Genomic DNA, 27,274 nt, shown 5'->3' on the forward strand with positions numbered 1-27,274 from the left:
CTCATTCACGCCCCCCGGACAGTCCAGAGACAGACATCTGTGGGGTGAGAGGGAGGTCATCACCCACACATCAAATCGAATTACATCATCGTGAAAAGCTGCACTAAAAATCTGAAAGCCTATTCTTTAAGAACTTGCGGGGATTCAGCACATGAACCAAAAAGATATACTTAGGAGTCAATGGTATGTTGTAAAAAAGAAAAGATATGCTAATTTTCACTTTTTATGTACATTAGCCTGCTGTTTCTGGCGCCTGGGTGGCCGAGAAGAAACGCCACTTGACACTTCACAACAACGCAATAAAAGCAGGATTTGGAATGAGTCTTTGGAACTGAATAAAGCTGAAAAAAAGCTTCAAAGTTGTGGATTAAATTTCTATTAGTCAAACATAATTATTGTGAATAAAACAAATGATTTAAACTGGTGGGCAGGAATATTTGCACCTCAACATTTCTGGTTGATCAGCCTTGATTATCAGCTGAAAGGAATTTTAGCCCAACTCTCCGGATACTGCGCTATTAGCTCTGGATGTTGGTCTGTGTCCTTCCACATGTACGCTGCAATAATATCAGGACTCCACTTTGTCAATCCAAACTAAAATATTGACTTTATTATTGTTTAGACATTGTTTGGTGGAACAACTTGTGTATTCAAGTTTGCCATTGTCCCATTCTCACTTGAGATTCTGACATTTACCTTCAGGATTTCCCAAAAATATTTTGAACTTCCTGCCACCTGTACAAAAATCATAACACAGCTGTGTTTCAAATGTTTGACAGGCGAGATGGACTGCAGTGTTTTCTCTTGGCTAGAAACAATGCCTTCGACGTTAACTGAAATCAAAGGCTGTTTTTATAATATCTTTCTAAAAAGAAATATTTTTTCAACATCTTTCTAACATGTCCAAATACAATCCCTTTGAGAATTTGCAATGCTGCAATTACAACTATTAACGCAAATTCATACAAATAAATACTTCACATCCTTCCCATTTTGTACAGTCACTGCAACTTCCCATATACACTATTCACAAAAAGTTAGGGATATTCAGCTTTTGGGTGAAATTTCACAACAAGCCTAAAATGCATTCAAACCTGTACAGGTGAACTTAATGTGATCTTCTCTAAGCTTTTAAATGCACATGTCCAACTGTTAAATGTGTCAATAAATTTTGCACAAGTTGCTGTTCTCTAACAAGGAGCTTAACGGCAAAAATCACGGCAGGTGTGTGATCCTTGAATTGACCAATAAATGTCCTGGTTCAATTAGAGCTGGTGTTTAAACAGTTGTCCTCATCATGCTGTTCACATTTTGACATCATGAGACCAAGACGACACCTAACAATGGAACAACAGTCCCTTGCCATTGCGATGCTTCAAACAGGACGTTCTCAGACAGAAGTGGCCACTGAGCTTGGAGTGTCACAGAGTGTCATCAGCAGGTTGCAACAGAGATATCGAGAGACTGGAAGAGTCACAGAAAGGCCTAGAAGTGGACGTCCTTTGGCCACATCCCGTGCTGATGACCGCTAAATTGTGAACACTGCCCTGAGAAACCGGATGATGAATGCCACTCAACTCCAGGCACGTTTAAGAGAGGTGAGAGGCACCCAAGTGTCACGTCAGACCATTCGAAACCGTTTACATCAGCGTGGTCTGCGTGCTAGACGACCTGCACGGGTACCTGACCACACCACCAGGCACAGGCATCATCGTCTTGCATGGGCCAGGGAGCATTTACGCTGGACGAGGAACCAGTGGGCCTCAGTGCTGTTCTCTGATGAAAGTCGATTCACACTGAGCAGAAATGATGGCCGGCAACGATGTTGGAGAAGTCAGGGAGAGCGCTATGCATCAGCCACTGTTGTCACCAGGCGAGCTTTTGGTGGTGGCGGTGTTACAGTGTGGGCAGGGGTGTCCACTTGGTACAGAACTGCCCTACACTTTGTGAATGGTACAGTGACAAGCCCATACTACCTGAATAACATCATTAATCCAGTGATTGTGCCCCTACATGAACAGCACAGGCCTAATTTCATCTTCATGGACGACAATGCTCCTGCTCATCGAAGCCGCATCATCAGGGAACGGCTGTTGGAGACTGGTGTACCTCAAATGGGATGGCATGCACTCTCTCCAGACCTGAATCCCATTGAAAACCTGTGGGATCAGCTGAGCCGTCGTGTAGAGGCTCGAAACCCTGCACCCCAGAACCTCAATGACCTGAGGGCTGCCCTTCAAGAAGAGTGGGATGCCATGCCTCAGAAGGCAATAAGTTGCCTTGTGAACAGCATGAGACGTCGTTGTCAAGCTGTAATTGATGCTCAAGGGCACATGACGAGATATTGAGACGTTCAAATTTTTTGTTGTGGTGTAATTACCATTGTTGTTACCTTTTGTGTTGAATGAATTTTTTGAGATGAGGAAATCAGTAGTGCATCCTTCTACTTAAATGTCTTACTTTTATGATATTATATCACTGCAGCATGAACATATTGCATTTTCCATAAATTTCACCTGAAAGCCAAATATCCCTAACTTTTTGTGAGTAGTGTATGTCATGAGCCGTCACCTTATCGTGGTGGAAGAGTTTGTGCGTCCCGAAGATCCTAGCAGCTATGTTGTCGGGGGCTTTATGCCCCTGGTAGGGTCACCCATGGCAAACAGGTGTCTAGGGGAGGGACCAGACCAAGCACGGCTCATCGACCTCTACGATGACGACCAACCTGGGCATGAATGCTCCCTTGCCCGGACGCGGGTTACCGGGACCCCCCTCTGGAGCCAGGCCTGGAGGTGGGGTACGAGAGCGAGCGTCTGGTGGCCGGGCCTTCGCCCATGGGGCCCGGTCGGGCTCAGCCCGAAAGGGTTACATGGGCCCCACCTCCCGTGGGCTCACCATCTGCGGGAGGAGCCGTAGGGGTCGGGTGCAGTGTGAGCTGGGCGGCAGCAAGGGGCGGGGACCCTGGCGGTCCGATCCCCGGCTGCAGAAGCTGGCTCTAGGGACGTGGAATGTCACCTCTCTGGTGGGGAAGGAGCCTGAGCTTGTGCGCGAGGTTGAGCGGTTCCGGCTAGATATAGTTGGACTCACCTCGACGCATGGCTTGGGCTCTGGAACCAGTACCCTCGAAAGGGGCTGGACTTTCTTCCACTCTGGAGTTGCTCATGGTGGGAGGCGCCGAGCAGGTGTGGGCATTCTCATCAGCCCCCAGCTTGGTGCCTGCACGTTGGGGTTTACCCCGGTGGATGAAAGGGTAGTTTCCCTCCGCCTCCGGGTGGGGGGACGGGTCCTGACTGTTGTCTGTGCTTATGCACCGAACAGCAGTTCAGAGTACCCACCCTTTCTGGAGTCCTTGGAGGGAGTGCTGGAGGGTGCTCCTTCTGGGGACTCCATTGTTCTGCTGGGGGACTTCAATGCTCACGTGGGCAATGACAGTGAGACCTGGAGGGGAGTGATTGGGAGGCATGGTCCCCCTCCTCCGAACCCAAATGGTGTTTTGTAATTGGACTTCTGTGCTCGTCATGGATTGTCCATAACGAACACCATGTTCCAACATAAGAGTGTCCATATGTACACCTGGCATCAGGATTCCCTGGGCCGCAGTTCGATGATCGATTTTGTAGTCGTATCGTCGGACCTGCGGCCACATGCCTTGGACACTCGGGTGAAGAGGGGGGCGGAGCTGTCAACTGATCACCACCTGGTGGTGAGTTGGCTCAGGTGGTGGGGGAGGAGGCCGGTCAGATCTGACAGGCCCAAACGTGTTGTGAGGGTCTGCTGGGAACGCCTGGCTGAGTCCCCCGTCAGAGCGAGCTTCAACTCCCACCTTCAGCAGAGCTTCAACCATGTCCCGAGTGAGGCGGGGGACATTGAGTCCGAATGGGCTGTGTTCCGTGCCTCTATTGCTGAGGCGGCCGGCCGGAGCTGTGGCTGTAAGGTCGTTGGTGCCTGTCGTGGCGGTAATCCCAGGACTCATTGGTGGACACCAACAGTGAGGGATGCCGTCAAGCTGAAGAAGGAGTCCTATCGGGCCTTCTTGGCCTGTGGGACTCTGGAGGCAGCTGATGGGTACCGGCGGGCTAAGCGGCATGCGGCTTCGGCTGTTGCCGAGGCAAAAACTCGGGCATGGGAGAAGTTCGGCGAGGCCATGGAGAAAGACTTCCGGACGGCTTCGAGGAGATTCTGGTCCACCATCCGGCGGCTCAGGAGGGGGAAGCAGTGCTCCATCAATACTGTGTACAGTGGAGATGGGGAGCTGCTGACCTCAACTCGGGACGTAGTGGGTTGGTGGAAGGAATACTTCGAAGACCTCCTCAATCCTACCAACACGTCTTCCGATGAGGAAGCAGAGCTGGCGGACTCAGGGGTGGACTCTCCTATCTCTGGGGCTGAAGTCGCTGAGGTGGTCAAAAAGCTCCTTGGCGGCAAGGCCCCGGGGGTGGATGAGATCCGCCCGGAGTTCCTTAAGGCTCTGGATGCTGTGGGGCTGTCCTGGCTGACACGCCTCTGCAGCATTGCGTGGACATCAGGGGCAGTACCGCTGGATTGGCAGACTGGGGTGGTGGTCCCCCTTTTTAAGAAGGGGGACCGGAGGGTGTGTTCCAATTACAGGGGAATCACACTCCTCAGCCTCCCTGGTAAGGTCTATTCAGGGGTCCTGGAGAGGAGGGTCCGCCGGATAGTTGAATCCCGGATTGAGGAGGAGCAGTGTGGTTTTCGTCCTGGTCGCGGAACAGTGGACCAGCTCTATACCCTCTTTGGGGTCCTGGAGGGGGCATGGGAGTTTGCCCAACCAGTCTACATGTGTTTTGTGGACCTGGAGAAGGCATTCGACCGTGTCCCCCGGGGGTTCCTGTGGGGGGTACTCCGGGAGTATGGGGTACCAGACCCCCTTGTACAAGCTGTCCATCCCCTGTACGACAGGTGTCAAAGCTTGGCCCGCATTGCCGACAATAAGTCGGATTCGTGAGGGTTGGACTCCGCCAAGGCTGCCCTTTATCACCGATTCTGTTCATAACTTATATGGACAGAATTTCTAGGCGCAGCCGAGGTGTTGAGGTGATCCGACTTGGTGGCCTCAGGATTGGGTCCCTGCTTTTTGCGGATGACGTGGTCCTGTTGGCTTCATCTGGTCGTGATCTCCAGCTCTCACTTGAGCGATTCGCGGCCGAGTGTGAAGCGGCTGGGATGAGAATCAGCACCTCCAAATCTGAGACCATGGTCCTAAGCCGAAATAGGGTGGATTGCCCTCTCCGGGTCGGGAGTCAGGTCCTGCCTCAAGTGGAGGAGTTTAAATATCTCAGGGTCTTGTTCACGAGTGAGGGAAAGATGGAGCGCGAGATCGACAGACGGATCGGTGCGGCGTCTGCAGTAATGCGGGCTCTGCGCCGGTCTGTCGTGGTGAAGAAGGAGCTGAGCCAGAAGGCGAAGCTCTCGATTTACCAGTCGATCTACGTTCCTACCCTCACCTATGGTCATGAGCTGTGGGTCGTGACCGAAAGAACGAGATCTCGTATACAGGCGGCTGAAATGGGTTTCCTCCGCAGGGTGGCCGGGCTCACCCTTAGAGATAGGGTGAGGAGCTCGGTCATCCGGGAGGGGCTCAGAGTAGAGCCGCTGCTCCTCCGCATCGAGAGGAACCAGTTGAGGTGGCTCGGGCATCTGGTCAGGATGCCTCCTGGACGCCTCCCTGGTGAGGTGTTCCAGGCACGTCCCTCTGGGAGGAGACCCCGGGGAAGACCCAGGACACGCTGGAGGGATTATATCTCTCGGCTGGCCTGGGAACGCCTCGGGATCCCCCCCGCAGAGTTGGCAAATGTAGCTGGGGAGAGGGAAGTCTGGGCTTCCCTGCTTAGGCTGCTGCCCCCGCGACCCAACTCCGGATGAGCGGCAGAAGATGGATGGATGGATGGATGTATGTCATGAACTTCCATCTTTCTGACTCCATACATGCAAGAGAAATGTGTTAAAAATCACCGGAAAACAACCATGCATGACAATTTCCAGGTTCTCCATGAAAGTGAATGGAGGGAAACTGTTTTGTACTGTAATCCAACACTGCGTTGGATTACAAATTAAGAAGGTTACAAAACCCCACGAGTGAATATCTGACATGTGCAAACAAGCAAGACAAATCACCTTGACAGAGTCTATAAAACTTATATCTGTTGAGGTTTGTTGGTTTTTATTTTCCTTTCCTTTTTTCAGAAAGTTGTTTAAATAGTAATTTGTTGTTTCAAGAGCACTCTGCTGAATGGTTAAGGGATTTATCAGTGATAAGAAATATCCATCCATCTATTTCTTTTCTACACAACTTAGTCCATTTCAGGGTCATGGGGAAGCAGGAGTCTATAGCTGTAACAGCAGGCAAGGAGCAGGGTAAACCTGGACAGGTCACCAGTCTAATGCAGGGCCAACACAGAGAGAAATGCCAACCTTCACACTCACTTCTGGGGAGAATTTTGAGGGACCAGTTAACCTGACATATAAATATGAAATATAAATATAACATATAAATATTAGATAAAATGATAGGTAATATAAATATAAAATAGATAGGTACTATAAATATAAAATATATACTATAACTGGGCTGGAGGACCCAGATACTTGAATCTGGGTCCTACAGCCCACGGCTGCATTGGGAATGAATAAATTATTCAGCCCTGCAGTTCAGTACAGCAGTTCACACAATGACCGAAATACATGTGGAGGAATTCCCACTTCCTCGGGCATCTGTCACTCTGTCATTGGGCAAGACACTTGATCCTCCTTGCCTCTACTGTCAGCATCGGCAGCTGTAGCTACACTCACATAGCTTACTGTTATAACAATAAGAAGAAGAAGAAGAAAAATAATAATAATAATAATAATAATAATAATAATAATAATAATAATAATAATAATAATAATAATAATAATAATGATTATTATTGTTATTATTATTATTATTATTATTATATTATTAATAATAATAAATGGTTTCATTGGCGTAATGCACAATTCTGCACATATGAATTGGCACAGGTGTCAGACCTTGATAAATATCTTTTTTTACAAAAAGAAAACTGAAAACATCTGAGTGTAAGATGATATTCAAACTGCTTATCCTTGACATGAATATACTTTTACATCAAGTATGATAAAAAAAATAAAAAAAAAATTCTCTTCGATTAATGAATAACCTTGAAATGACTTTCTTGTAAAATGGTACTGTACATGTAAAGCTGACATAAACTGAACTGAATGCCTGTGTAAAGCCTTTTACTTAATTTACTCAATTAGGCTCGGATCTTTCATCTGCATGTAGCGACACAACAGTGTTCAGGCCAAATTTCTGGTGAAATATCTAAACAAAAGACATGCAATATTTTCAGAAGCAGATTCTTTTACAGGCTGTAAAAGAAAATGATGTGAGTGATGCGTTAAATGATGATCCTGAATTTTGAGTGATTTTAATGAAAATGGTTAAAGGTTCATAAGAATGTAATAACTCAAACTGTTCAATAAAATATGCAAATTCTTGGTATACAAAACAATAAAACAAGTCATTTCAGTAGAAATTGGAAGAACAAACACAAAACTCTGTTGTGGATATGAAAGAGCACAAGTTCAGGGTTAGTTCCATCTCATCTGTGTAAAGACTAATATAGCTGCCAAGGAAGTGGTGTTGAAATCAAAACAGAGGACCTGTGTGTGTGTGTGTGTGTGTGTGTGTGTGTGTGTGTGTGTGTGTGTGTGTGTGTGTGTGTGTGTGTGTGTGTGTGTGTGTGTGTGTGGTCATTTTTCCTCCATCATGGTCAGAGCATGTGTGCCTTACTGCTAAACCACAGAGGCCTTCGAAAGGAAAAAGTCAGAATTTAACTGCTCCCGCTCATTTCACAGATTTTCCAGACAAATAATTTCAGGTTTGTGCCCAATAGCGCCAACCCTCTGTCCATGCTGGTCTCACTGGCCTATAATTAAATGCCATTCATTTGATTTGTTCATTAGGTCAAGCCTCAGCTCGGTAGAAGTAAACGGAACCCTCTCATTAGTGGTTCATGACTCTACTCCTCCACGGTGAACACTGGAGCTGTGGTGGAAAATAACCGAGAGGCAGTGGGAGGGGTGAAACTGTCAGGAAGTGTTTTTCTATTATATACATACAGCATATGCATGAGATAGACAGACAAACAGACAGACAGACAGACAGACAGACAGACAGATAGATAGATAGATAGATAGATAGATAGATAGATAGATAGATAGATAGATAGATAGATAGATAGATAGATAGATAGATAGATAGATAGATAGATAGATAGATAACCAATAATTTGGTTTTATGTCACAAAGACAAATAAATTGTGGCAAAGAAAGATTTGAAAGGTCATTAAAAACATTTGTTGTCAATGTGGATATGTCTGGGTTTGAACATTGTTATCAGTGTGGGAGGAGCTTAATTTGTCATTACCTTCATATTTTCTGCACATAAAGGTAATTACTGTAAGTGTCTTTCATTCATACTAACCCTACTGACACAACTCTTTCATAGCAGCAGCACTACCCAGTTTCATATGCTGCAGCCTCCCTGAGAACTTCACTAACATCACTAATTACTTGTGACAATTACAATTGTTAAATGTTACCCAGTCAGCTTTGCAGGAACTTGGAACAGATGCTGGTGATGCTGCCTCTTTTTTGCCATAACTTAATCATCTTCACAAACTAGCAAAAGTCAATACACACCGTGTGAAAAGGCAACATGCTGAGAAGTCTTCTTTGCCTGCATCCTGATGAGTCCCTGCTCCCTTTTTAGTATTATCATAAGTAGCTGCAGGCATTTATATTTTATAGTTGTTCTACAGTCATTTGGCAGACGCTTTAATCCAAAGCGACTTACATGTGAGAAGTGATCATTCATAACTACGGGCATGTTTGCAGGTTGATGTCATCTGCACTCACTTCCTCCAAATCAAACCAGCTCAGCATAATCATAAATATGTAACATGGGATATCATAAATATTCACTGATACATACTGTGAGCTCAGCGTTCACTTCAGAGTTCAACATTTATGCTTCATTTTGATTGATAGATACTGCACATGGATGTTTTTCTTTCTTTAATTAATTTATGATTGCAATGTGGGCGTTTTATTATGTGTTAAATTAAACTAAAGTAAAATACATTAAGTTTATCATTTGATTCCTAAGATTGTATCTTTAAACTACAACTACACCAAAACCCTCACTGCTCCATATTCCTAACTAGCGTCCATTAAACTACTGCAGGCAGCGGGAGTGAAATACAACTAATATGAGCATTTCCACATCAGAGCAAACATCGCTCTCAAGTGTTTCCTTTAACAAGCTGCAAAGTCCTCTTAAAAAGTAGGAGGGGGTGGCGCAATTATGCACAGCGCTTTCAACCATGTAACAAGTTCAGTCACATACAACACTTCTTTATTTTGTTTTGTATTGGGTTTTTTTTGTTTTTGTACTTTGATTTCATCAAAACTACGCAGTAGTTTATTAAAGAAAAAAAACTCATGATAAGTACCCAAATACCTTCTAGGGCAGTCCCTAAGGCTAATATAGCTAATATGTGCTGTTCAGTAACAAAAACACAGTTGTACTGGATGTCCTTACTTTATATTACACATATTAAAAACACCATTACTTGTGACATTGGTGGTTCAATTTCAAGCACCTCTGTGTGCTAAAGTTTTCTTGGACATAAGGCTAAAGCCATTACAGCCCCTAACGTACTAGTAACAGTGGCCTACTGTGTATATAACTGACCATTGGATTGTGGTGCATGTGCACTTCAAGATTAGAATTTGAGCATACATTTGTGAGGGTCTTGTGATTATAGGGAACAAACCTCATGGCCAGCCATTCAGAATTCTCTGCAAACCATTTAGGCATGTGGTTGCAGCTTTAGCTTTTAGCTTTTACATTACTTTTCATCAATAAGCGTTTGAAGTGGAGGCAAATTCAAGGCCGCGTTATGCACATTGTAATAACATTTTCCCTGACCTGCTGCAGCTTCATGACTAAGCTTACATTTATTTTTCAATATTATAGCTCACCAAAAATTTGCTCACTCATCTAAAGACATGTGTCTACATTATCATAGTTGTGTAAATGTTCAGATAAATTATGCAGAAAATATTTCACATGATTTGAAGAAAGGAAACAAGTCATCAGAATTAATTAGCCATATAAAAATAATTCTCTCTTCTTTACACAAACTTAAAACAGATGAGAGCTGGTTTAACATAGCGAGCATCTCAAAATAGCAAATCTCTTCAAATCAAACAAAACATTGCTCTCCTATTTCTCATACAGCAGCAGCAGAAATCCAGTGTCATCACTGAGGGAAACAGAAGCTTTATGCCACATCAGGGTGTCAGCATTCACCCATTACACAATCACTGGATATGGTGCTGCAGTAATTAAAGTCCCATTTCAGCACACAGCATTTGTGACCTTTTCCAGCGCAAACACTCATTGTGTCGGTTAAACCCAGGGCCACTCCACTGGGATGTAAATGGATATTTTATGGTGGTGAAACAGTAAAACATTTCCAGATAATGGCTTAGCGCTGAAAAAAATGTGTTACATCGTCATCTAAAGATTGGAGGGGTTGATAATGCTTAACCATCATGATAAGTGGGTGTCATCTGAAACTTCTGCAATAAACATTTGAGGAGACAGAATACCCCTGATAAGCACCATCATAACCCATAATCAGAAGCTATGCAAATGATAGCACTGTTTCCCCTGACACTGCAGCGCCAGTTCTTGGTTCCCTGGAAACTCTCCTGTCAGTGCTCAAGCTGGAGAATGAGAGTGATAGCAGAAAGGGCTGTTTGTTTAACATGTCACTGGAACAGCAGCCTTGAGAGGGAGGGACCAGATGGAGGAGCAGAATAGACTGGAATTCAGTGCTGCCGTCTCAGTCACTCATGTGGACCTAAAAGGCACTTGAGGTACACCAAAGGATTACAAACTACTCAGTACAAATTGATGCTGCAATATTTCCCATCAAGGATAAAGGACACATACATCTCCCAGGAAGCTTAAGTACAAGAGATTGCAATAGTGCCATTATTCTTGTGCATCAAAATTAATGCAACACAGGGAGAGAATGTTGTCTATCCTCCCATTTTATCCCAGTTTGCACCCCGCACTGGGTCACAGAAAACTAAATGTGAACAGACTGAAATGCGTCCTTGTCCACAAAATGGCACTCTATTCTGTTCTCATTTAAGCTTTTTATATTCAGTAAGAGGGAGAGGCACAAAGGGCCTAAAGCTGTCTTGGGTCATTTAACCACACATTTTTTTGCTTGTTTCAGAGTGTGTTCTCTGGCAGTTAAAGCGGGGAAAACTGACAGATTAGACAGGGAGTTCCTTCGCAGGCTGGCTGTGGGCTCCAGGAGGGTGGGCTGCTCGCTGGTGCTTGGGGCAGCAACACCACGCCTGTCACTGGTTGATGGGCCAATGCAGAAGTGCAGTCATACGGAGGTATGATTGATGATATTATGTACTCACACAGGATCTGAATGCCAGCACACTCCTGTGATTTAATCCCTGTTCCTTCATCAAACATCCAGGCATGGCAGATGGACTGCGAAACACCAAGCCTCTCTTTCCCAGAGGCCAAAAAGCGAGACCACCATTACTAATTGATTCTGCAAGGAAGCTCTGACTGAATACAAGTTGTAATACACTTTGTTCTTATAAATCATATATAATGGATATGAAAACACAAAACTGCATATTGAGGAAAAATGAAAAGAGAAGTCAGATTTTTTTGTGAACTTAGACTCTTCTTCTGAAATAATGATACACATATAAGTACTTTTCGACCATAAAGATAAAAGCCAGTCACACCACTTATTTAGTTTCTTTTGGCTCCCCTAAATGTAGAGAAAAAGCATCTTGGAAATTAAATTGGTTGAATGCATTTCTCTCAGACACAAACCAAACCCTCCTGTTTGACCAGAGTGACCCCTAGTGGAGACTCTGGAAACTTAATCTGAAACATAAAAATCAGTGAAAATGTCAATACCGCAGACATTTTAATCCCTCTGCCTTATGTTGCAGAGTAAAACAGGGGGGGTTATGCTGTACATTGACACTAGGAATGATAACAACAAACTTGAGCATGAGAGTCAAAGAAGACAGGCAGTGCAACCAAGAATAAGCGGAGCTACACAGCCGAGATTAAGCCAACCATCCCCCAGTCAGACCACAAAGACTTCATTGTGCTTGGATAGCATATAAAGAAGAGAAGAATGATTTTGGCAGTGATTTCCAATTACAGTTTGGTCACACTGCCTCAGAGGGTTATGATATCACACACAAATGCAGTTCTGCATAGATGTAACCATACTGTAGAATATGTCACAGAGAAAAAACATAAACTTGAAGACATTTGTACATGTATAGCAACACGAATTTGAAGAAATAAAATGGAGAAAGGGAAAACAGAAGTATTAGATTTGTAGTGGACGATCATTCTATTTGTGAGGCAACATTATCATTGCAGGAAACTCAAAGTGACCGTAGCTCAGTTTCTGTTGTAATGACACATTTTCTCAGACGAGGAAACCTACCTGAGCATCTGTAGGTACATGACCCCAGATCAATGAAGAGGTGGCCTCTGATGCATCATTGGAAGCGACAAATTATCGTCAATAGCACTCTACCACATTATCATCAATCTCTCTCTTTAAAGACAAAAGTATCCCTCCATGCTAAATCATGAAATCAATGCATTTCTATCACTGAGAGGAATTGGTCTGCTAGTGGTCTCTGTGGCTGAGTAATGTGAAATCTATTACAGGTTAGTGCTTATGGCCTGGACAAGATCAAAGACAAGCCCCCTGAAAAGTTTGCATTGATCAGCAGCCATGAGAATGCAGCTGAGATGTGAAAATGTGACTGGAATTGGAAACGCTTTGAACGAAGATAAATGAACTCATTCTTAGGAAAAAACAAACACAAAGTCACATCTCATGCAACAAATCTAATACAACTCATATTATTTGATTATCAATTGTATTATTTGCGCATATATTGACTAAATTGTAGCTTTTAACAGCAATGCGTGCACCAAAAGCACACATGACACACCTTCAAATAAGCTCAGCCTCATTTTGATCTATCAAAATACGTTTCAATGACGTTCAGATTTTGCAGTGATATGGACATCAAAGCTTCCAAACTGGATTTAGGCCCAAAAATGATGATTCCCATCAGTAATACCTTATTAGTGAGTCAGTCACTAATTCATATTGTTTATCTTTTGCAGAACAATATTTACAAAATCAGCTCATTCAGAGTTTGAGTCTTTGAAGGCACACTTACCTTTGGCCATTTGGGATTAAGCTCGCAAGCTTTTTCAGCATCACCCAGAGCCGCCTGGTGTTGGCCCAGTTTGAGAAAAGCTGCTGAACGGTTACTAAACAGGATACAGTTCTGCGGGTCGGCTTGCAAGGCATCGCTGTACAAGCGGACAGCTGCCTGAAAGTCGCCTCGCTGGCACGCCTCGTTGCTCTGCTGCACCTTCTCCATGAACTCTGCTTTGCTGAGACCACACCTGACGCCGTCGTCCCCGGCAACACACCGGACAGGTCTGCCGGCTGCACGGGAGCCGAAGATTGAAAGCTGGAGAAACGGAGGAAGAGCTGTAAGCACTCTGAATGAATAAACTCGACAGTTTAAGGCATTCTGTAGGGCTTTCACACAGCTGCACAGGTGAAACTAATTTCATTAACAAGGGCTCTGTTCCATCAAGCTTCCATGACGGTGAGCCAACATGTGCACTGGGATGCCTGTAAAACCTGTGCTTGATAGACTTTTTTTTTTTTTTCTGTGTGTGTTTGGGTTGCTTTGACATGCCAAAATGTCTGCTGTCCATTGGCAGGACAACAGCAGTTGGAACACGCAGCGGAAGTGTGAGGGAATGTTAATGAAAGCAGGAGCAGAGTGTTTTTGGGGGAAAAAAAAAAAGCGTATGACAAAGCATGTTTGCCAAATTCACTCATCTCCCACAGACCAACCAAAAATATACAGGCATGTTATTCCTGAAATTCACTGAGAAAGCAAACTAGCTAAGTCAGTGTTTGTGCTGTTTGCTCCACCTGTGATCTTCCTTCATCACCAAATCAATGTTTTTATCTGCTGCAAAAGAAAAACAGGAAAGGGTTCGGTCCGTTGTTCTGTTTTCATGTTGCTGTACTACGAATATTTTAACATGACACAAACCCACTGACACATTTACCTTTTATTCACTTGGACATATACAAGCTCAGACAGCCTTACCACACTGATCAATGCAGTTCCTGGTTTAGACCAAGTCTTCTGCGTTGTGGCATTAAGTCTCAATGTCTCCCACTCCTTAATCAAGCAGTAAGAAGAACAGTTACATGGACTAGTCTACCAGTTCCTGCAAATAAACAGTAATTACTGACTTATGACAGTAGTTAGGTGTCCTTTGTGAACAGTAAATAGTGAAAGCTTTTTTTTGCTAAATGCTGAATTATGAAATCCATGTCAGGCTGTGTGCTTCTTAGACCAGCTTCCACCATGCCTCTTTCTCACCACACCTCCTCCAGCTGAATTCTGGGATAGGGCAGGCTTGGTAATTACTTCCAGAGGCCCACAGAGGAGAAGCAGCCAAAATGAGGGCTTTGGGTATCAAGTAGATTCAACATCAAGCTAAAATACAGTATCAACCATCAGTTTCTGTGTACTCTTTACCCTTAATCTTTACCACCTTGCCTTGCTCCTCTATCATTAACAGAAACTGAAACATATTTTCTGTTGGAAAGGGGTTACGTTTTACACGTCCAGAGGATTGGCAAAATGAAAATAATGCTGTAATCACCTGTGTTCTGTGTGTATGGAGAGGATTTAAAACAGTGCAACAGAGAAGCACCCCACCTCTTAGTAAGAGACAAACAAGGTAGCAAAGGATGACACCCACACCACAGCTGTCACCCATGCCAACAGGCAAAGGTTTGCACCCAAAGAAGTGTCAGGAGAAGCATCTATTATAGATTAGAGCTTTCAAGGCTCATGAGCATGCAGCTTTTCACCTTTTCCTTCAGGAATCTGGGGGTTGCCTCCTGTGTGTGGGTAGCACTCAGCAGGAAGGGTGGAGAGATAATGAGAGCCTGCACCAATGCACTCTTACCAACGTGATCATAAGGAGACAGAGACAGAGATTCACTCTGTTCTCCAAAGACAAATATAGCCTGGATTGTACATATTAGCAGTTTTGTTGAGGAGGGATTATGTGGATTTCCTCGTGGCAGTGCAGACCAACTTTCTGCTACATTATTAGCAGTGCAGGCTTCTTCATGCAAGACTAAATGAATGTGGCCTGGTCTGTATGATCTTCCACTGGCAAACAAAAAGAGTTGCATTTATGCTGGTTGTCGTGTGCTCCAGGAGAGCCCACATTTTCTCTTTGCAGCTCAAAATGCATGACTGGAAAATCGATAGAGGGGTTTTTTTTTGTTTTGTTTTTTTTACGAGGTTTTAGCAGGAATGGTCATTTGGTATTTCCTGCCCAGCACGCGGGGGTAAAAGAAAAAAAGAGAAACGCAGAGGAATAAAATGCCAGCAAGTACGCAAAAGGTGACAGGTCACGTCAGAAAATGTGTTCTGGAAAGCTGTTTACCTTTTCTTTCAGAGTGGCTTGTTTCTCCATCCTGTCTCACTGCGTTGGTTTGTGCGACGGTTATCGCTCTCATCCCATCACACTCTTTGCGGTCTTTGTGGCGACTTTTTGTGCATCGAGAAGTCGTCCAACTTAGCGCAAAAAAAGTTAACTTTCCAGCGCGAGAGCCGTTAAGACGCGACGAAGTCCAGAAAACTGCGCTGTGTGTCGTTCAGGAGAAACTTTCCTCAAGGAAAGTGCGCCATGTTGTCAAATCTTTTCCTTTTTTTTTCTTTTTTTTTTCTCTTCTCCTGTCTTTTTTTCCCTCTGTTGCCATAGCGGATTTTTTTTTTAGTGCTGCTGTGCACACAGAAGCAGGAAGGTCTGTGGGAGTTAAGAGTGAAGGGGGGGTAGTCATGAATAAACACTGTTCATAAATCTGACTATTGACCACGTATTAAAGCACGTTGAAAAACTGGTTAAATAAGCTTGGGATCATAAAAACAGAGGTCATCTTAATGTTTTTAGATGACATTTCTTAGCTGACCTTGTCAAGAGTCTGCATGTTTTCAAAGAGCCCCTCCATCTCCATGGATTGTGCTCTTGGTGGGCTCCTACCAGGGTCCATGGAGGGCTGATTGAAGAGTGTTTATGCATGTCTGTTTATGTCAGCCTCGTGTCAGCCTTTCATTCTGTACAAGGTGTAAACCTCCCCAACTTCTTGCACTATGGTAGAAGGAAGGCTCCAACCGCTGTTATCTTTAACAGTATAGAGCAGGAATGAAAATACACCATTTGACCCCCATATACAACTTTCTGGCAAAACAATGATTGGTACTTTCAGTAGTATGCCTCTAGTAACTTTATTTTGCAACATATGTGCCTCTGTCCCTCTTTGATTGGAACAAGGGACATTTACAATGTCGTAGCATAAACAAACCACAAAACACACTCAAAATAATTCAGAAACTGGTAATGTCACATGAATATATGCACAACTGGCTGCTCCAATATACCTAATATATACCCAAAATGAGATTATCCATACTCAGTTATGACTCATCATGTTAATCATTCTCACTTGACTGAAATACTAGTACAATGTTATTTATCCCCAATGCTCCTTGAGAAATCATTTGCATCCCTGTAGTAGCATTTTAACAACACCCTTATTGTCTTATACAAAAGAGATGCAAGTCTCAAGATTCTGGAAAAATTCTTTGCATTGTATCTTAAAGGACAAGTGGCTCCTTTGAGATCAATCTCACATTTTTTTTATTCATATAACAATAAACAAACATAATAAACTACTAATCTGTGATGATATGCTTACGTCCCAATTCAATTCGATTCTGATTTTTTGGATGCCAGTTCGATTTAAATTGCAGTTCTCACAATTGTTTGATAATGCTGATTTTTGTAGATTAAAGACAAAAAAAATGTACACAATTTTTTTTGCTGCCATTTTTCTTGATTTCAATGAGGAAAAAAACAATACAGTAGTCAGACCCTCATTCTGCTGCTGCTTTCCAAGAAGAAGTAGAAGTAAAAAAGATCAATAAAAACAATAAAAAATGACAAATATTTTACAATGGAGTGTTTTTGTTGACTGAAAAAAAATTTTTTTAACAAAAAATAAACTGATTTTAAAACTGTAAAGCAAAAAATTTTATTCAATTTTCCCACCCCTATAAACTACATACATATATCTGGCATAAGTCAACAACAATGATTTTTGTCAATGGCATTAGGAAATAAATTAAACCAATGTCAACAGTCAATGATGCTTTCAAATTCAAATTCAAATTTTTGAATATTTTCTGTGATCAGATCCTCACCAGCAGATGGTGTAATAATCCTACATAAAGCAACACTCAGCCCCCCCAAACACCTAACATAGAATTATTTGCTGACTTTGAAACAGAAAACCACCCATAACCTTATTCAAAAGAAACATTCAAGAATATTCCTGAAGGAAAAACCTAAATGAAAGCAATGTTATTATATCAGGCACCCACAATGATGCCGTTTCACCTGCAGCCAGTGGTGCAGTGTATACATGGGTACAAGAGGTATACCCACTTCTTTTTCAGTCAGCATTAAGTATCCCCCTTCTAAACCCCCTGTGATGCTGCTTTTACAATTACAAACGTCCCTACACATGTACCTACATTACCCAGCAGCTCAGCTAAGGTTAGCTATGCTACACTGGTGCAGTTCACCATCAGCTGTGTTAACTATAGCTTGAACATAGACATAATAAAGATATATGTATATATGTCCATGAGCTTGTCTCTCACTCTTTCTTTTTTACTAAGTGATATCACTTGCATCTGGACACATCGATGACAATTTACATATGATTTTTTTTTTAATTGGGCCTGAACTCTTAACACACACACACACACACACACACACACATATATATATATATATATATATATATATATATATATATATATATATATATATATATATATATATATATATATATATATATATATATATATATATATATATATATATATATGTGTGTGTGTGTGTGTGTGTGTATATATATATATTACACACGCATCCCGCCCAGTTGCCATTTTCCAGCCTTGTGTCTGGCTGCCCCTGAGCCTGAGCACCGGATCATTCAGGTTTGAGCCGTCCACTCTGAACCCGCTTTTGGAAGCTGGAGATTGGTGCTAAAATAGTCGCGACTCTTTTGGTCATGCAGCTGCGCACACAGTTCCTTTAGTGGTGGGACAACATGCAGATGAATGAGTAAAAATGTCATGGATTGTTTGAAATGACGCAATAGCAATAGAAAACTGTGATATCATAGTGCATAAAAAAAAAAGTGTTAAATGCTTTTCACTTTTAAAACCATTTTAAAATTCGCTCTTATCCGTGGAAACTGGAGTTTTTTGTGTCATTTAGTAACAATCCGTCCTGACTGTAAGTCACACCAGTAAAGGAACAAGCAACAAACTGCAAGTTTACATTAGCTCCTGACACATCCTCAAAAACAGCTCAAAGCTTGATGAAATGTGGTGAAATTAATTGAGTAATTACTCTGATCTTTGGTCTGTTCCATCCTCATGGTCACTGGGAGGGGTCTGATGTCAGAGTGGTGACAGCTGATTGGTCCGCAGTTGTGCCTCCTATGGCAAGCCCACACAAAAGCAGGTATAAATTACTTTGGCTAGCAAGAGGCTTAAGAATAAAATCACTGGGATCCAGTCAGGATTGTTTCCTTGTCTACTATCTGAGTCTGGTAAGTTAAAGCATGCTCCCAGTAATCACTGAGCAGGGAAAAAAAAAACAACATTCTGGGACATGCAATCTCTGAAGTTTTAATCATTCTTGCTGTGTATTCACATTTACAAATCTTTCTTGAATCAGTTTGTTGTTTTAAACTAAGTGACTTCAGGCTCCTAAAAAAAACAAAAACAAAACAACATATCTCATCCCTGTCCATCCAGCAAAAAGATGAAAACCCAACAACCTCTTCATGTGGCCACTCCAGTGAGACAGAGTGTTGCTCTGACCAAGGTGGCTGGGACATCTGTTTATATCAAGCTGGAGTCATCTCAGCCAACAGGATCATTTAAGATCAGAGGCATTGGTCACCTCTGTAAAACTGTAAGTAGTTGGATGTGATTTGTCTTTTCTGTGCTAGAGGATGTTACTGTTAAAAACATGACTGCAATGATGTAAAACCATTCTAAAAGTGGGTGTGCTTCGGTCTGAGCTCACCCACTTAAAACTCACTGTGAATTTGTGTTAACTGAGTTTGTGTGTCGGTGTGTGTTTTTAGTGGGCAGAGCGAGGTTGTAAGCAATTTGTCTGCTGTTCAGGTGAGAAGAAAATTAAATAGCTTCCACATTTTCTTGACGGTGTTGCTGTGTTCAGATGTGTCAGTTTGACAGCTTTGATTTCCACAGGAGGAAATGCTGGCATGGCAGCTGCTTATTCTGCTCGCCAGCTCGGGGTACCTGCGACCATTGTGGTTCCAAGTGTCACACCAAGCCCAATGGTCGAAAGACTGAAAGATGAGGGAGCTACTGTTGTCATCCATGGCAAGGTTGGAAATCTTTTGAGAGTTTTTTTTTAATTTATCATATATTAAACAACATCATTTTTACTACAAATGGATGTAAGCAAATGACAACTTATTTATATTTCAGCAAACTGATTAACCTCCTGTGTTTTCATTCACAAAAATAACAAAATGAAATCCCCAAAATTGAAAGATTAATGCTGATTGCAATAATCTAGTACTTTAAAAGATCCATGGACAAATTTAGAGATCCAACAAAAGTAAGGTGTAACTCTGCAGATTAAATGAAGCAGCATCTTGTTGTCTTCAGGCTCTAAATGAAAGCATTGAATATGGACAGCAGCTTGTGGCAAACAACCCTGGTTGGATATTCATCTCTCCCTTTGATGATCCCCTGATCTGGTGAGACAGGCTGACATTACTATGTACATGTCAGTGTGCAGAAATCTAAGTCGTCAGGAGATGACGAGTGTGTGTATGACTGATAGTAGTGCCTGTCTTATCATGGGCTGTCATCCATACAAAGAACAGTTGCAGAGGCTGAATGAGGTGGTATGTCAGATAGAAGGTACGTTATCTGAGCTTACCTTGAGGGGTTGTCAAGCACACGGTTTTCTCAGAAGTTGTCACGGACCAGGAGGCTGTAAAAGCAGTGGAGCGCTTTGTAGGTGAGTACTGCTCCTGAGCCACAGTTCTGAAGTAACAGCAGTCAGCCATGAAACTGATCTCTCCTGGTATTCCCTTTTTTTTTTTTTTTTTACAGATGATGAGAAGATCCTGGTGGAGCCTGCCTGTGGGGCTGCTCTGGCAGCTGTGTACAGTGACATTATCAAAAGGCTACAGAATGAGGGCAAGCTGGCATGGCATCTGGGCCCGGTGGTGGCTGTGGTGTGCGGTGGAAATAACATCAGCATGGAGCAGCTAAAGATGCTAAAAACACAGCTTAGCATTATCTAGTGTCTACCTCATGTCCCCCTGACCTTTTTTTTTCTCTTTCTTCATTAACTGGCCAAGTCCTTAAACCTTGTTACTGGTGTGCTCCACAGACTAAATCATTCCAGACAGAAACCTTAATGAGCTCCAAGACTGACGAGAATACGGGTGTGTGGGGAATCTTCTTTTTTAAAAAATGATTTCCAAAAGTGAAGGAGGAAAAAAAAGAAATATAGTAGAGGCCATTTTTGTATAAGCAACCCTCCATTTAAAGTGTTTTTTTTTTTTTTTTTTTAAAGTAAAAGGGAACATCAGCACACTGAGTTTGCACTTATAGTTGTGCTTAGTAAAAGGTTCTACATTGTTGTTCTGCTTTTCTATTTTCATGTTTTCAAAAGAAATAAATTATATTAGTTCTATTTCTCTGCCTTGTACTTATTTCTCTGACTTAGTATAAAAAGACACCACTTCTGCTCAACATAAACTTAAATCATCTCAGTAAAGTCTGTCTATGTGTGTGAGAGCGTCATATCTTTTAGTGTTGTCTTATATTTTGTTCAATAGCAACAGGCTGGACCATATTAATAAACATGAAGTCTTATTCAAATAATACCAGACTAATTTGTCGACACTGTAAAATACTCAGCTCAGGATGTGACCGTTTGATCTAAATAATCTTTTAAAAAAAGTTTTTAATTGGCGTAATACTGGTTATTACTGGTATGAATAAAACTCATCATTTAAACTATCATCTATGTTGTATCTGTATTAAACAAAAAAGGCTTAAATGGTACATTATAATTTAAGAATATGCTGCAGATATCACTTTGATTTCACTAGTAGCAGAAAATGGAAGGATGGAATCTGGCCTTGTGAAACACTTTGAGATTTCTTATAATAACAGGACATTTATAAAGATGAAATTCCACAATTAATTGTAAATTCTCCTAAATATTTGGTCATTCATCATTCAGAATGACAACTTTGACTTCCAAAGGCTTTAGCTGGCTCACAACCTTTATCAAAGCATAGAATAACAAAAAGCATCAGCACACCACCTGAGGTGACTGTATTTACACAACTGTCTTCTAGCCACGTTAAATTTAAGGTTGGTGAACATGTTGATGAGCTGGTCGCATGTCTTGTCACCAGAGAAGACGTCTCCACATCTTTAAAATTCTCTTCTTAATGTGTTAGTTGCGTGGGTTGTTATGGATGTGGTCCTTGTCTAAGCTGCCCATTGGACAGTCTCCAGAGAAGGGTGGGTGGAGGAGCGTTGCATCAGAAATAGAGGAGGCAGCTGTGTTTGAAGATCAGTCCATTCTTTCGAAACCAACAAGTCAACGTATCAGAGATCCTGGAGTTTGTTCTAATAATTTAGATTTTGTTTTGAAATGGATATATTACTTTAAAAGACAGGAAAATTCAGCTAAAAAAGGATCTGATATTTTAACACAATATTCTAACAATGCTGTTACTCAACAGCAGAGTGTCCAAGTGTAGTGTAGACTCTGTTCAGAGATATACAACAGCAACTTCAGACACTGAATTTAATGAGTTTCTTGTGTAATAAAGGACAAACTGCAAAGGATCTGAAGAAACTAAGTAACCTCTGAGAGGAACATGACAGCAGATCCAGCTAGAACTGGCCTGGCTCAGCACTAGCTGTTCTTTAACCCTTGTGCCCTCCTGATATTTTGTACCCTATGGTGACCTTCACGGCCAAAAGTGTCCATACATTAATATATTTTTTTGGCTTTTTTTTTTTTTTTTTTTTTACCCCCAAACAATTTAAACGTTTTTTTCTGCTCAAAAATGCCATAATATTTAGGATTTTAGTAACTAAAATGCCAGTTTGAATAATATAATTAAAAAAGGCTGCTTCATAACTAACAAAAAAAGGGAAATATTTTACAAATAATACATTTCAGAGGGATTGACATTTGACAGTGATCGCACAGTAATGATTTTATTACATTTGACTAAACTACCAAAAATTATACAATTTTAAGACCTCTAACCCTCTATATGCCGTTTTAATTCTTTAAATGTATATTTATTTATAAAACATATACTTTCTGTAAAATAAATATTAAGGGAATCAGGCTTTGGTGGTGATTAGAGTCTGCCATATGGCAAACAACAGCAAAAAACAAAAGAAAGAAAAAAAACCTAATTTCATATTAATTTTTATAGGTAGCATCTGATACATCATCTAATGACCTTGTTGGCCAAAACCACCACCACTGACTCCATTTAAACTGCATAATTTAAGCTCACTGTCATTACAGTTAATAAAGTATTCATTCTTTAGAGTCAGCGTTTAACTTTTTTTTTTTTTTAAATGGGGGATATTTAATGTTTTTGCGGATTCTGCCAGATACAAGTGGTTGCTTATTATAGGCAGATGCTCTTAGGTTTCTTACAGTTATTACAGTCGATGATGTAAACCCGCTCACTCATGGGTCCTTGCATAAAAAAATGTTCTAAGAAACAAAACATGCTTCATGGTGATCATCCACCAACCTAAACATACAGTAAGTCATCTGTACAGGCATGTGACATCTGCTCTGTTTGTGAGAACAGTAGTCTGAAAAACATCCATTACAAGTCTGGTTTTCTCAGAAGCACGAAACTAATCAGAAAAACATTGTTTTGGTCAAAATGAATAATGAGCCGCACCACTGAAACAGCGTTTGTACATGAAGACATTTCTTTATTATGACACAGATATCTCAAATGCCTTTGATTTTTTACATCTGTATAATCCATTTTAGATAGGTTACGTTTCTGATGTGCAGAGGTAAGACAGTAAAAGTTAAGTTAATGCAACCATAAATAATTATAATAAATATCAAGTAAATGTACAGCACACATTTTATCGCCACACCTCTTTTTATGGATATGTCCTTATATCCTTATGTACCCCTCCTGAATAGGAGGAGAAAGTTGGAGAGAGAGCATCCTTGTTAGCAGCGGTATCACCCTTCAAAACAACTGAATCCGAACTTGCAAGCAATTCAGCCATTTGATTTGCCAAATTTCAATTCTGTTGTTTTTTTCAGTTCTATCCAAGCAAAATGGCAATTTTACTCACACAAGAAAACATGTTTCACCATGAGTAGAAGAAATTGAATCCATCTGAGTACAAGACAATGGTGATAAGAGTATTGGTATTTCCAAAATTCATTTAAAAAAAAAAGAAAAAAAAAAGAAAAACAAACTGGACATCCAACAGACATCACCTATCTTGCTCATTTTAGAATCTTATCTTGGAAGAGTAGTGCAAACTAAAAACAAAATCATAAGGTGAAGTGAGAAGCAAGTAAAACCCGCAATCAAACATAACTTGTCTATTTACATGTTTTCTAATTCATTTTTACACAGCTAAACATTTGGTTATGGGAAATCTGTTCATCTTTCATTCAAGGAAAACTATGAAAAGGCAGAACTGAAGATTTTCCACCAACACTCCCCCAGTGTATGCATGTAGATTGTATGCGATGGGGAGATGGAGAGCCGGTGGGATGGATGCACACTCAGTAGCACACAATGCAGCAGAGCAGCTCATGAGATCTCCATCCCATTTTCACAAAGCCACACAGGTTTCACAATCCTGAAAAGCAAGTATATCTGAACTAGCAGGCCTCAGTTATCGTTCAGACCACCTATCCTACCATGCTGCCACAGCCACTCCGATATAAAAGAAAAAAAATTAAATTAATTCAGAAAACTAATAGTAATATGATTTTTACATGACTTAAATACCCTCTCTTCAGAGACTTTGATAAAATGTACTCTGTTTATATAGGCAATACGTTAGTTTGTCCATTAGCAGGTCTTTTTTTTTCCTTTTTAAACAGGCATTAAAACTACATGACATCCTGTACAGTACTCCTTTACATCTGCCTGCTTCTAGCTAATGTGGTCAAAAACCACATATTTCCTTTTTCATTTGAGTAATCGTATGTCCTACTCAAACATCGGTTTTCATATGAAAATCATTTGGGTTTTCTTATAACACACAACCAGCAAAGTCCTCTCAATAGAGGACCTTACAGCAAAGGTGTGGTTGAGAACATCACCCCTATAAAAGGGGGAAGAGAGGGAGGCAGCTGGATAAGCACTAGGAGTGGAAATGTTTGCCTCCATGGGCAAAGCCAATTCCAGGGACTTAAAAAGCAAGTTTAGCTGAAAATCACTCTCATAATACTAAAAAGTTCAGCAATTGAACATGCAACTGCAAAATGCTGATCTGAAGTGATCCCATTAAGCTGTTAAATTCATATTTATTACTGAACCTTATCAAACCCTTTATTAAAAGAAAATCAAGGGTAAAGGCAAAAAAAAAAATATCTCACAGTTGTTTAACTTAATGCCATCCTCACAACTCAGTGCAACTGGATCAGACTTGTTAGCAATGCCAGTCCTGATTCAGATTGTCCCTGAATTCCCTAAAAGTATATCTGTCAAGCATAAGCACACAGCAGGGTTTGTGTAAACTGGAAGAAAAATCGAAGGATGAACAAAACATTAATTGCCACCAGAAATTAAATTCTTCTTTAATAAATGTGGCTTATTGGTGCAGCAGAGCACATACTGGACTGTCTCTGAGGAAAGTCCAGAAGAATGGAGCGTAAAGGGAAGTACGGGTTTAACAGATGGGTAAGGTGTTGGGTACAGATTGGGAATGTTGGGTTGTCAAGTCTTCTTAGCCGCTGAGAGGGTCCTCGCGGTAGTGGATGGCATAGCGCAGTTTCTCCAGCATCACATCCAAAGAAGTGTACTGGGGAAGTTTTACCATAAACATACAAGTCTCCACTCGAATGTAGCGCAAGTCTGGCTGACCTGGAAAGGGAACAGGAAAGTGTAGAAAAATCAGTTTTGCCTTCATTGTCACAGTAAAAGAATTAGTGATGTATGTTTACATTTGGAAATATTTACAGACATGTAGTATAACACATGGAAGTCTGTTACAATTTCATCTGCACTAACTCACATCTATGTCTCATCAAGTTCAGACAGACTGAAGTTTTGTAAAACAAATCAAGTTTACATGTAGAAATGTGAATTATTTGAGGGAAAAAAAAGTGTCTTCTAAGATGGAACAATTCAGCGTCTCTCCACTTTATAAAAATCAATTTACAAAAACAACTTTAAATATGTTCGTAGTTTCCCTCAAGGTACAAGACAAGATGAGCTGTTTTTATAACTGAATGTCAGTAGTTTCTGCACCAAGTTACATTGAGATAGCTGTGCTCAAACATAATCCAAGCCCTGGTGAGAGCTTGTTAACCAATACCTGCAGCTCCATCAGGAGGGGCAATTTTCATGGGGTATGGGGGAACGTGGGCAGTGTCTGGCCCCCCATCCTTGCAGGGGCAAGTGAACGGGATGCGTTCCTGGTTGCATGCAAACTTTATAAACTTGCAGAGCTCTTCCTGAGTGAACATCTCCAGGGCAGTCCAAAAGAACTCAATGTGCTGGTCGGTCTCCATCAGGCCAACCTGATACATGGTGTGAGCCTACCAACAAAGAGAATGATAGGAATTCTGAAATCATATCTTACTGATACGAAAGAGTGTGAGGTCTAAGCATTTATCATCAAAATTATGTTAAAGTGGAATAATGTGCATTTCAGGCTAATTTACTTATATTTCTGAGCCCAGAAGGGCTGGGATTGATCGAGTTATTGTCACAAATCGCTTTATTTACTTCAGACCGGCCCTCTCCGTAGGCTGTTAGATCAGCCTTTGGGCACAATGAGTGGACTGAGACTCTTCCGCATTAAGCCCCGCCTCCCGCCACCGCGCTACATCGAGAGCGCACACCGCACCTGCTTTCGCCGTCATTGCAACATCTCATAAACAGAAGGATTAGGCTAATATGAACTCAATTAAAAAAAAAAAAAAAATACAATGTCAACACATAGCATACAGCCCTACATGTTGGAACCAGAATCAGACCCTGAAAACGAAGTGGAAAACCGCAACCCACAGCAACGAATGCAGCAGGATGTCTCTCTTTGGTAAACTCACCAGCCATCGTTCGAAATAACTTTATTCGACATTTTCCACCCGCCTGATGTATTTGTACATGCCCTTGTTAACCAGTAGAAGGTAACCAATCACCGAACCTTATCCCCCAGGACGTCACAAGGATTTCGACGTAGAAAAAAACTCTCTAAAACAACGCGTTTTTCGTCAACATGGAAACCGAACGGAGAGCGTGCTGGAACTCAAACTCAAATTCAAACATGTGTTTAGGTGATAAAAAACAGTGCTGTTCACATGTCTGATGAGGATTCAACACTGTAGAAAGCTCAGAAAACTCCAAATACCATAATAGGACCCCTTTAACTGAACGTAACACAATTAATATGATTTGTACTGATGTGAATTTATTTTAATTAGACAACATCTGACTGATGATGTGCATTGAGGGGAATTTCTTGTGGATTAGCGGAATACAAATAAAGCTTCACTGAACTGAACAGATAGAGGCATTTCATTAGAGCTTCCACTGGCAGAGCTGCTAAGAATTTGCACCAAACAGGTTTATGTGAGGGTAGGAGATATCTACAAGTTCTGCACTGTGGTTAAACAGATCTTGAGATGCAATTTTACACAAACCAG

At 41.5% G+C, this 27,274-nt stretch overlaps 2 protein-coding genes across 4 annotated transcripts in view; one reads left to right on the forward strand and one right to left on the reverse strand.

The window, feature by feature from the left end:
* Window positions 1-19,135: 19,135 nt before the first annotated feature.
* Window positions 19,136-20,663, forward strand: LOC306764518 (L-serine dehydratase/L-threonine deaminase-like; the record flags this gene model as incomplete). The annotated part of the gene is made up of 7 exons (XM_079251693.1): window positions 19,136-19,288; window positions 19,464-19,503; window positions 19,591-19,730; window positions 20,017-20,108; window positions 20,195-20,258; window positions 20,311-20,374; window positions 20,470-20,663. The coding sequence occupies 7 exons, from the start codon at window positions 19,136-19,138 to the stop codon at window positions 20,661-20,663; spliced, it is 747 nt and encodes a 248-aa protein (XP_079107819.1).
* A 2,671-nt stretch (window positions 20,664-23,334) lies between these two features.
* hectd4 (HECT domain E3 ubiquitin protein ligase 4) overlaps window positions 23,335-27,274 on the reverse strand; it is a 35,996-nt gene continuing 32,056 nt past the window's right edge. For all 3 annotated transcript variants that reach the window (XM_079251906.1, XM_079251905.1, XM_079251904.1), the window contains exons 75-76: window positions 25,942-26,164; window positions 23,335-25,487 (exon numbers count right to left, since the gene is read on the reverse strand). In XM_079251906.1, the coding sequence (XP_079108032.1) occupies window positions 25,351-25,487; window positions 25,942-26,164 (360 nt within the window). In that variant the 3' untranslated portion in view covers window positions 23,335-25,350. The remainder of the gene's footprint in view (window positions 25,488-25,941; window positions 26,165-27,274) is intronic.

This window comes from Telmatherina bonti, assembly GCF_933228915.1.
Source record: "Telmatherina bonti genome assembly, chromosome: 13".
Classification (NCBI taxonomy): Eukaryota; Metazoa; Chordata; class Actinopteri; order Atheriniformes; family Telmatherinidae; genus Telmatherina; species Telmatherina bonti.